This window comes from Myxocyprinus asiaticus, chromosome 22 (assembly GCF_019703515.2).
Source record: "Myxocyprinus asiaticus isolate MX2 ecotype Aquarium Trade chromosome 22, UBuf_Myxa_2, whole genome shotgun sequence".
In the NCBI taxonomy this organism is placed as follows: domain Eukaryota; kingdom Metazoa; phylum Chordata; class Actinopteri; order Cypriniformes; family Catostomidae; genus Myxocyprinus; species Myxocyprinus asiaticus.
Window position 1 is genome coordinate 31,765,485 of NC_059365.1, and position 12,133 is coordinate 31,777,617.

Consider the following 12,133-nt stretch of genomic DNA (forward strand, 5'->3'; position numbering starts at 1 on the left):
TTGCATGTTTAATAGGTGCTACAAGATATATATCAAAAAGAGAAATGGAAAATGCACACAACAGTCACACTTGGGTCTCAGGAGTATAAAGATGACCTTAAAGCAAAGAGACATGGACTAAAAGCCACAAAACTCATTTTGATTTCATGAGGCCTTTATACTTCTGAATCACTGAATGCTTTCCATGTCAGTAGCTTCTTACTGAATTCATCAATTTGTCGATTATACTGTATACACTAATGCACATATGTGGATTTGGATCCACTCCACTCTAAAAGCTGATTAATTCATATTATTGAGACAAAAGAATACTCGGAACCCTTTGTTTCAAAGTTATAGGCTTTATTTAAATGCCATAATGTCAAGCATGTTTCTCTACATAAATAACAACCACGGGAATCAACATACATGGCTACATGGAACTAATGAAATGTCTGGATGTGACATCACAATGTTCTTGGTCATTTGTGGAACAAAGACAGTGCAGTTCTTGTTATCTTTAAAATAATTAAGGGGGAAAAATCAAACTGAACCATTTGAAGAAGACTGACACTAGATAATATATTGTAGTTGAGTGTAGACAAATTAGCTATTTACAGAACACAAGTTAAACTCACTAAAAATCAAAACGGTCATGGTTACTCAGGGCTAAGAAAAATACAGTCAATAAAAAGCTTAAAAGACTGTGCAATAAGTATGTCAACAAAACATACAAAATCTATCAACTAAAACATGAAAAATAACATAAAATATGTTTTAGGGGAAAAAAGCTCAGTCCATGCAGCCTATTTAGCTGGAGTATCAATGAAAATGCATAGACTCTGTCCACTGAGGAAATAATTCAACATTGTGAGCACATTTGTGCTTCCTAGACACTAAAAGTTTCCTTTGTTCGTGCTCATGTAGCATTGTGACTCTCATTGAAAACTTTCAAATAAATATTCCCAAGCTACTGTATATAACCCTTGCAATGCATAAATTAAGTCTAACATCACACCACGTGACGCACCAGTACTGAAAGCAGACTCTTATGAGTCAACTAAAACTTCTTTATGTGCCCACTCTACAATCTTTCTTACTAAGATTAAATAGGATCGTAACTCTCCCTATGTTGTATCGTTTTATATTGTGTAATAGAATTGTTTTCACTGATCCACTTTTCCAAGTGTTAGTCTTTTAAGTCAGTCAGATAGGTTTCAATTCAACATTTTAAGTGGTTTGGGACAAAGAATTTACAAATTTGCCATTGTCGTCATTCTTACACCCAAACTTTTCATCAAATTTAAATTTATTGAACAGATCATTACGGACGTCTCAATCTCCACAGTAAGTGACAGTTTCCCAGCAAGGCGCAGTTAATATGCCAGATATGCCTCAGGTTCTGAAGGTATAAACAGGTGAAATTTAAGTGTAGCTCTTGTTTTCACTCTGCATGTGAAAAAGCCAAGGAGGGTTTAATCCATAGGCTCAACGGAAATCATTACTTTTACTTTTCTTTTTTTAGTGAGTATTCCTTCAAGGCACTGGGAAAAAGTGGGCAGAATGCATTTTGTTTGTGTATTTTAAGTGTTAGTTGGGAAATTAGGAAATATTACTTTTCAAAAATTGCATTAAACAATTGTTTTTATGAATAAACATTCATCCATTCAGAATTTCTTCAAACTAAGTGATTCTTGCAAAATTCCTTAATTAAAGATACCAGTGCTAGCTTGACCCCACCTAATGTTTTTGGAGAAAATACTTATTAGCTGTTTGTCGAAAACCTGGCTAGCTTATGCAAAATAAACATTTCCCATTAATTGTTTGGATGAAGTTCACTTTTCCAATAAAGGTTTTTGAACATTCAATTTTGTTATTTGTTTCAAACTTTGAGATGTTTTTTTTCTCAATCAATTAAACATAGACCAAATTCAGTCCAACTATACCAGTTTGTTTGTTGGTTTCGCTCTCAAGTCCCTTTCAGATAGCTTACGGCTCCCCCACCCACACCACAGTATTTCCCAGGGGAACATCAGTGATCTCACAATTGAGCTTATCCAGTCGACCATCCAGTATAAACAGTGAGCTCTGGGACGGGGTCATGAGATATTGTCCGAACAGCCCACTGCCGGTGATGACTCTGTTCTGCCGGTTCCAAGGCCACTGTGCCGGCGCTGTGGGCTGCTTCAGACTCTTGATCATCTTGACATTACCGGTGCTGAGCTCCACAAAAAGAGCATCAGTCTGCTGGCCAGAGCTGCCAAACACATTATACTGGTTAGCCTCAGTGAACGAGGGCATGAAGGCCAGATCGGACAGGTGCAGGTTGGTGTGAATGTCAAAGGGTTGGCCAATCTCGCCCCGCACGGACACGGGCTGCAAGCGCATTAGCCCGTCACGGTCATCCACACTCACCAAATAGTGGCCATCTGGAGATACATAGGGTGTACCGCTCACATCCCCATTTGGACCAATTACATTGTCCGTTACACTATCGATGATTAATTGTGGCCGTACCGCGCCTGTAGAGTCTGGCCGACAGTTGACAAAGTAGTATCCACCCAAGTGTGTGTAGGCGAGGGATTGTGGGATGCAATCGTATTCCTTCAGACTGATGTTCTTCACGTAGCAAGTGGTTTCCAAGTCGATCTTATGAAGAGCTGGTTCGTTCTTGTGGAGGATGATACCAAACCTGTTATAAAGAGAACATGCATTAAAGGTGTTTTGTCATGTAACACTTTCATTCATTCAATAAAAGATACAAGATAACAGTGCTAGACAGCTTTGACACCACCTATAATTTTTTAGAGTAACTACTTAGTAGCTATTTCACTCTGAATCATCTTACCCAGCTAAAAAAACTATTTTGATGTTCTTAGTTGGTTTAAGATGATCTAGACTGGGAAAACTGCTAAGACCAGCAAACCATCTCAGGCTGGTTTAGACTGTTTTATTTTGAGAAAGGTATAAAAATACAAGCATTTCCGATTAATCATGTAGGTTAAGTTTTTATTTCAATGCAAGTTTTTAAATAGTAAATTTTTTCCATTTATTTCAACCTTTTTAAATGAAATATATGAGATTCTCAATAAATTAAAGGAGTGACTATCCAGGTGTAAATAGCACCTGCCACACAGCATGGCTATTTTTACCCCAATAGTCTGGTTGAACCATAGAAATTGACAACATAGTGAACCATTTGTGTCACTGCAGTGGGGTGGAGATTTACAAAACCGCTTTAACACATGAGCAACCTGGGTTCTAATCCACCTTTTGTCCCACTCTAATGCCCATCCTGTTTCCTCTCTCCACTCTTAATATTTAATTTTATACTACTTATAATAAAATAAATTAAAGGTTGATTTCCTCGTAGTGTCCATGGTCTGTGGCTTTAAAGAAGAGTTTAATCCAGGTAAGGGGCAGGGTCTGTCGGTCAAACGCGTTCTCTTCCAGGTTCCACTATTGGTTAGGGTTACGTTTATGATTAAGGTTAGGCAGGTCAGTTTTGTAGATTTAAAAGAAGATCATTAACCTTAAAAACATTGGCCCTCATTCATGAAACACGAGCAGAACGAATTTTTGAATAAATCATTTGTAAAGCCGGTCTGATGTAAATTTTCGAATTCAAGAAAATTTTCATATTTTCAAAATGTAAATCGTGCGTCAGTCATCCGAACGTGTTGTGTTCTTTCAGACAAATGGACATGACTACATTTGATAGAAGTAAAATTAAATAAGTAATGAAAAAAATAATAATTAAAAAGCACCTATTATGGTTTTTCAAATATTACCTTTCATGTAGTGTGTTATATAGCTGTTTGTGAATTTAAAAAAGTCTGCAAAGTTACAAAAATCAAAGTGCACGACAAATGGAGTTATTGACTCCCAAAAGAAAGAACCGATTCTGAACACCTGAAACGAGTCGTTAGTAATTCCAGACTTATTTCCTGTACTAACCTATGTAATTTGGTAACAAAAAACCCACCTCTGGTCTTCATTGGAAGTTTAGAATGAATCCTTTCGAACGGATCATTGAACGAGTCGTTTTTGACACTGGGAAAAAAGGGTAATGCTGCAATTTAAATTATGAGCAAATGAAAGTGTTTTTTGATCTTGGATGCATGTAAATCTATTGTATGAGACCATGAAAACCATAATAGGTGCTCTTTAATAATTAAATGAGTGGAATTAACCTAAAAAAAAAGAGAGAAAGAATAATAATAAAAATTAAAATGTAAAAATTTATTAATTCAAAGTATATTTTTCTCCCCCAACTCTGCTTATTCCAGCAGAATTTCTTCACATGGGTTTGCATTTGATTTTCTCAAAAAAAAAAAAAAAAAAAGAATGCCCTCTAACGTGACTGGCTGGACTTTTATTATTATTATTATTTAACATAAGCTCTATTATTTAGATTTTATAATTTAGTATAGGCATCGGTTAATCGTGTTCAGTTGACGTATGTTCAGTGGTAAAACCATAAATGAACACATCACAGGCAGGTGCATAAATAATACAACGGGAAAAAAGAAAAAGCCCACACACTGTCATATAGTCAAAGACCTTCTTCAGGCATTCTATCAATTTCTTTGAAGATTGTTCCTGTTGCAAGGGAAGTAGGCTGTATCAGCTGTACTGTCTTGGATTTACTCGAAGTTTGTCCAATGATGTGCAATGCGCTCAACTAAACCAGAGAAGGTGGACATCCTCCTGTGACCTGTCGACATGAACTGAACATTTTGTACACAAAATCTTCATGTTAAACCATTTTTATTGACCTCTTGGACTAATTCACATAATAAACTCTGATGACAGCAAAGATGACTAAGTTCCTCACTTTCTTTTTAGATGTGAATGTTTGCAAAATCAGTATTTTATGATGTGAATGCACTCCATAAAAAAAACAAAAACTTTTATTACTTTTCGCATCATTATTAAAAGCTTCCTATTCTCATTTTCTAGCAAGTCTGAAGCCTTCCTTATATACCGCTTTCATGGGCGTGGATTATGATAATTGTGAATGAACGTGCACTCTATTTTCGAATGTTTGGAATTCACTAGCATACACATGTTGTACAAAAAAAATCTTGGAATACAAAGCGTTCGTAAATCCTGCGAAAATGTTCTGAAAAGCTCCATTTTACGCGGAAATTACTCACAATTCTTTCGTATATTTATGAAATTTTCATGAAAGAGGCCCATTGTGTTTTTAACAATGCGTTGTGTTTTTCCACTCATCAAATGTAAAACAATATATATATTTCCTCCTTGTTCAATATTTGTTGTACACCCTTTAGCTGTCACAGAAACACAAACAGACATACATATATAGATATGAAATCATGTTTTAAATGTGTTATACCTAAATAGTATTATTTTAGAAATATGTGCAACCCAAATAATGAACTTAAAAGTAATTACCTTAATTGAAAGTCAGTAACAGTAATCTTATTACAAGAATTTCTGTTGTATTGCGTTACAGATTCTTCTTCTTCTTTTGGCTGCTCCCATTAGGGGTCGCCACAGCTGACCATCCGTGATCTGCATATTTGACTTGGCACAGGTTTTATGCCGGATGCCCTTAACATTGTTATTAGATTACAGTAACTAATTACTTTGTAATCAGATTACACCCAACACTGTTAAGGAATATGTATTTATTAAATAATAGGTTCAATCCTAAATTAGAGTGTCCCTCGACCTGGATCTTAACACCATTGTGTTCTTGAGCAATGTTACCCTAAAGGTACCATGCTTGCAATTAATGAAAGTCTAAATTGCTTTGGATAAGAAGTACCTGCCACATCGAAAGTAACAGACTAAGCTTCTAGACCCAGATTGATACAAAGTGATCAGGTTGTAAACTGTTACAAGTGAGGTCTAATGATGGACATCAAAAGGCTTAAGGGAGAGAAAAAAATTCAATGTCACCCCTCTGTCCATCAGTCCATGCCCAACATCCTCTGCCAGATGTCTGGCCGTATAATTGATTTCAATAAAAAAAAATAAAAAAAAATTATTAATCATCTACACATCCATTGAAAAATCCAAAGATCCCAATTATTGACTATTAAAAATTACTTGGAAGAATACAACAAAAATAAAGTTGGTGAGTGAAACGAGGCCTCTGACAAAGCTCAATTAAATCTGCATGTTCTCCAATCAATTTTAGTACATACTTCAAACTCTGACATTCATCTTCTTTCAAAGAAGATGAATGTCAGGGTCTGTCTATGTCTGGCCAACAGGGCACATCTGCCAAGGACTGATGGGACAGATTATCGCTGCCAGTGATGTGTTCCATAAATTGGCAGCTGGTATCTATCCATTAGTTACAGGCCAAACCATTCTGGCTGTGGAGATATACTCAGAGCTTAATTTGTAAATTATGAGGTCCCAGAAAAATACTAGTGACAGATCCGGCAGGTTTGGAGGGTCCCTGAACATAAATGAAAATGAGTCCATTTAACATCCAATCAACACTGCAAGCAAGCGATGTGATGCAACACAACAAAAATACATAGTTTTCACTATAATCAACAAAGCTGCCTACAAAGTAAGCAGTGTGATATTTTCGAGGAAATCAACCTATCATAGGTGTCATTTGCGGGTGGGATGGGTAGGACATGTCCCTACCACTTTTTGCCTTTGTCAATTCTGTCCCCACCACTTTTTGGAATAGCTTCCATTTCATTCATGCGTTTTAAAATAAATTGCAATCAGGGGCGTAGATTCCGGGGTCGGAATGATCAAAACAAGCAAGTACACACCCCCCCCATTATTTATACCATGATCAATGGAAACATGTAAATGCTTCATATTGCAACACCCCCCCCCCCATGTTCAAGCCAAATCTACACCCTTGGTGGCGATCCAGCGCTGGAGTTTATTGCTAATATTTTAGAGTAATATTTTAAGCTAATATTGCTTGTCATGCTTTTATGAATTGAACATTACTCATGTGATAACCGATCGCGATGTATCTACATTGTGCGGTGAAGTTACTGTGACATGTTTAATATGGATGACTACTGAAATTGACTTCTTGTAATTGTAATTTTGGATATTTAAGCATCTTATTTTTACGTTTAAAAAATTATACTTTATCCCCATCATTATTGAATCCTCATTTTATGTTTTTAGTTTACTGTGTTATTGTGTGCATTGCATAGAAATGCTATTGTAGTAACTGAAGCTGGACAATACAGTATACAAATAATAAAGTCTTCTATTGAATTCGTATCAGCCATATCACGAGTTTAACCTCTTAAATTGAAAATTGTAGTACAACTCAAACATTAATAGTATATAAAACACTTGAATAATCATATTAAGATCTACTAGTGGTGGCTGAGGTGAGTCCCCTGTTCTCTATTGAAAAGTGCTTTGCGTGTAGTGTCAGAAAAGCGATTTAAGTGTAAAATTCATTCAAATATGTAAATAAGAGTGTTGTTTATCTTCATCAAAGCATGTAATATTTCCATTTCAAATATTTAATCGTAAACATAATATCAACATGAAAATAGCACGTTATGACTCCGGCTCCAGTCATGATCACACATAGGCGATGTCCAGGTAAGCTCAAATTGACTGACGTAATGTATTCTTCCGCAAATTGCTTGCAATTTTAAGTTTCAACCACAGATATATCTAGAGAGCACAAAGTTACATAGTGCAGCTTTAATGAAGGTTTTATCCCAAAAAAGAAACACAAATACCTTACTTACCTGCAAATACCTTAATGACCTACTAAATGTTACTGCCCTGACCACGAGCACACAAAATGATTAGTGAAAAGAGCAAATGACCAAATTGTCTTGAAACTTAACCCTTGTGTGACCTTCGGGACATTTTTGTTTTTTCTATCATTTTATTGTTTTAATGCCAACGGCATAAATTTTGCCAAAGGTGTTTATTTTTTGGGGAATTTTGATATTTCAACCTCAGTTCCTATAATACATCTATAATACACTGTGTACACAAAATAGTTACACTCAGGACCTTAAGGACAAAAACATCCCCATTGAAACCCATTATATTATGCAATATTTGATCCCAGTGCAATTAAAGCATAAAATCATGAATTCTATGATATTCAGCTTTCATTCCGGAGCCCTGGCTTCAAAATGTACATTTTTAATATTTTCCACCAGATGGTGCCATTTTTCTCATGTTTAGCCTATGCGTTAGCGTTAATACAGTAGTTATTGAACATTTATTTAATAAGGGAAACAATTATGGCTTTGGGGAAGAACAGGTTTCAGAAGTACTAATGCGCAGCTTCTTAGGGATTTATAAAAGTGGCCCGAGATAAATGCATTTAGTGTGACACTCGATTTTATCATTATAGTGGGCTCTTTTTTATCTAACCGCAGAATGAAGACTTTTAGACATTACACACATTACAGCTTCATTTTTTGTAACAGCATAATTTTCTGTAAAGCTGCTTTGAAACGATGTGTGTTGTGAAAAGCGCAATACAAATAAAAACTTGACTTGACTTGGCTCTGCAGTAACCAAACAGATGCACACAGATATATAACGATGGGCCTTAGCATTGTACTGAACTACATATCTCCATATTAAGACACGTTCATTCATTGATTTTCTGGTTTCAGGTCTAAGCACTGTGTATCGTAAAATAATGTAGCCTACAAAGTAAGATGATCTTTAAAGCATAAATTGCAATGTAATCAAGGCATAAAGCTATTAAAATTTCTTTACGGTTAAAAGTGACGATAAAGTATAAATAGATCATTTAAGTTAACTACGCTATGATGACTACAAACGTGATTCCTGAAAGGTTGTTTTTATCGCATTATTAGTAGAACATTTCTCGTTTTTACCTGATCAGAAGAAAAATATAAGGATAAAATATATATTTTACTAGAAAATACTGTTATTCATTACATATTTTCTAATTACCAGAAAGGATCTAATTTTTACTAGAAAATAAGTTGTTTTTACCTTGTAATTGTCATGTTTAAATGTGTTTGTTCATGTCTTCAAGTTTTTTTATTTTGAAATATGTTCACTTCCTTGTCTAGTCATGTGATTATCCTGTTCCCACCATGTTTCATGTGTTTTGTTCTCATTGGTTCCTTTATTTATTAGTCTTGTCTTGTTATTGGTTCATGTTTCATTGTCTTGTTATATTGTTATAAGTCTTGTATTTTCATTGGTGGTCTTGTTAACTTGTTACCAATGTCAGAGTATTTATAGCCCTTATGTTTGCCTTTGTCTTTGTCGAGTATTGTTTTGGTGTAGCGTTGTCAAGTCGTTTATGTTTGTTTCGTCTTATTTTGGATTTCTCGTTAATAAATTCTGCACTTGGGTTCACTTGGGTTCACAGATCTTCATCGTCTGTTTCTGTCTTCAGTCTGTCTCAACATTACAGTAATATGTAGTAACGACAAAACTAAGTGAAAGAATGTGGCAGCACTGCACCATCTACTGTTTAAAGAGGTCGTGGCTCAGCCCATTTGTGAGAAACTCACTGATGCATCTGTGAGAAAATCAGGACTGTGGTTGAGAAAATTTTGCCTAAAGTCACGTGACTCACAAATGGTATGTATTTGTTCACATCATATTTATTATTTGTTCAACAATCCTGTAGAATTTGTAGTATAGATTGTATTTATTTGTGAAATATGATGTAGGCTTATATGAAACAAATTATGATTTTTTTTATTTTATTTTATTTTTTTTATATTTGTAAAACAAAGCGCATTTGTTTGTAAAGCCAGTAGTACAGGACAACTACTCTTAATTTTCTCACAAATGGCCCTTTGTATTTGCAAATCGCTTTCTGTTTGTTTGAGAGTCCAGCTTTCCTTTGATGTATCCCTTTGAACACCAGTAGTTGATTCTTAAGAGTTGCATAGATCTTTTGGAGTTGACAAACATAGTTATGTCTTCTGGATATCTACAGCCACAGGGATAAAGCTGTTTTCATTGCTTTAAAAAGTCACTTGCCTCTACCCATGTAGTCAATATACAGGACAGCTCTACAATATGAAAATAAAAAATGCAACCCAAATGGGTGTTTTTGTAGCATTGTGTATACTTTGTAATTTGCTGTGGGATTGTTTATGTTGCCACTGTAGAGGAATTAATGGAAGCACTTTTCTCTCGTAAATCAGTGCTGTCCTCCTATTTCACCTCAGGCATCTTAAAACTACCCTTCATATGAACAAACAAAATACATTTCCTCATTCATCGCCAAACCTACGTTTATACAAATCGATTCAATATTTATCCAACCTACCCTTTAGACCAGAAAAGAATGTAATTAGCATTTGCACAGGGCTTACTGTACAATTAATAATAAAAATGAAATACTGTAAAAAAAAACAAGCATATCATTTTAAATAATGTATTGCTTACAACTGACACGTTAACATATTTGTCCGTGGGCTGGTTATGGATAAATGCGTGACAGAAAGTCAATGAATGCCGTAAAAAGACTCCTGTAGGCTGTTATTTTCGCAGTGTGAAGGTGTGTAAACTTTGAAATAATTTGACAACCTAAAACTAAAATGTCACATTCAGTCTCTCCCCTGTGCAAATCCCTCCTCAACAGTAAACTGACACAGGTGAAGTCAAAGCCTATGAGGCATTTCAAATGAGAAATAATTATTGGATCACGGATCACCTCCTTACAACAGTGTTTTGTACAATGACACTGGTGCTATTTAACTATAACACATCTCATTATATGAGCATATTATATAAATCATTTCATATAACTTTTTACAGAGTGATCTCATTAGTATTCGTAGGTATTCGTGTATATCACACATATCTTTTTACCCATGAATATGTACAATATCAATGTATGGACAGTTTAAAAATGAAAAGCGAAATTAAATTGGTTAAGAATGCCAATACCTTCAACATTTAGAATTTATTGGATTTTGAACATTTTGAACAAACAAAAACATAATTATGATTTCCAGTACTCTGGTTGTCTGTATTGTCAGAAATGCATATTTCATTAACCCTACCCAAAAAACTCCCAATTGCTCACCAATTTTTATATAAATATGATTACTTCCAGGTTCCCATGGGACCAGAACCCATGTATTGAAGGTTGCTTGTGCAATGTGCTATCAACAGCACCACAGGGAAAGGTGATCACAGTTGAACTGATGTAAAAATGTCAGATGGGGTACGTCACTTGTCAGTAATTTAGCAAAATGGGGAACACAACTTTCAGAAGCTATTTGTTGATTCTTGATCAGGTTCGAATACCTACAAATATAAATGTTTGTTTCATGATCTGTGAGTCTGTTATCTAACATAATGTGTATTCCCCTCTTTCAATCTTATTCACTTTAGATTATCAGTGATGTAGTTCCTCAAATGTGTTACGTAACTGGATTTACAAAGAAACACAACTTCTCTGTCCAAAAGCTGATGTCATGTGCTAAATCCAGACACTTGCCAAGCTACAAGATCAGAGGGCTATAATACTTTACTCTGGAGTTAACCTCTATTTCAGTGTAGAGTGCTGATGTTGCACTCTGTGGACTTGGAGCACTGAAACACATTACTCCATCAGGGAGAGGACACCACCGCTAAATGTCACTGACATCTTGAGGCCCAAAAGTGTTCATACTCTCAACGGAGCGTCCAGCAGTTTATTCAGGAAAAACGAGGCAGACAGTCGCTGATCTCAAATGACAGGAAATTGACTTGCATTTTGGCACATTTACTAGAACTGAAAGGTTTTGTACTACAATCTGGAGTTAACTCAAACTTCAGGTTTCCTTGACTTCTCATGAGGAGAGTGAGTGTATAAGTGTGTGAGAGCTATGTGTGTAAGCCGTATTATCTCTGGTCCCGATAATTTTTATGCCTTTAAATAAGAGCTGTCAAAATTAATGCGTTAGTGCATGTGATTCATTTAAAAAGATTAACAGGTTAATTTTTCTTAATTGTGATTAATGCATTTACCGTTAATAAAGCATAACTGAACAGCATAAACAGTGGTTGGAAGGACGGAATCTTTGCGGAACCTTTCACAAACACGCACACAACAGTGATTTCATGTCAGTGATAAAATTATGGAAAAAGGACCTCTGCAGTTTTTTCACAAAACAAGCCTAGATGGAACTTGTGATATAAAGCAAGTATTGTTCAGCCTATGTAA

The 12,133-nt window shown here is 35.4% G+C and overlaps 1 protein-coding gene across 2 annotated transcripts in view; it reads right to left on the reverse strand.

Annotated features, from left to right (window-relative positions):
• Positions 1–321: 321 nt before the first annotated feature.
• LOC127413035 (follistatin-related protein 5-like) overlaps positions 322–12,133 on the reverse strand; it is a 251,700-nt gene continuing 239,888 nt past the window's right edge. For both annotated transcript variants that reach the window (XM_051649838.1, XM_051649837.1), the window contains exon 16: positions 322–2,671. In XM_051649838.1, the coding sequence (XP_051505798.1) occupies positions 1,969–2,671 (703 nt within the window). In that variant the 3' untranslated portion in view covers positions 322–1,968. The remainder of the gene's footprint in view (positions 2,672–12,133) is intronic.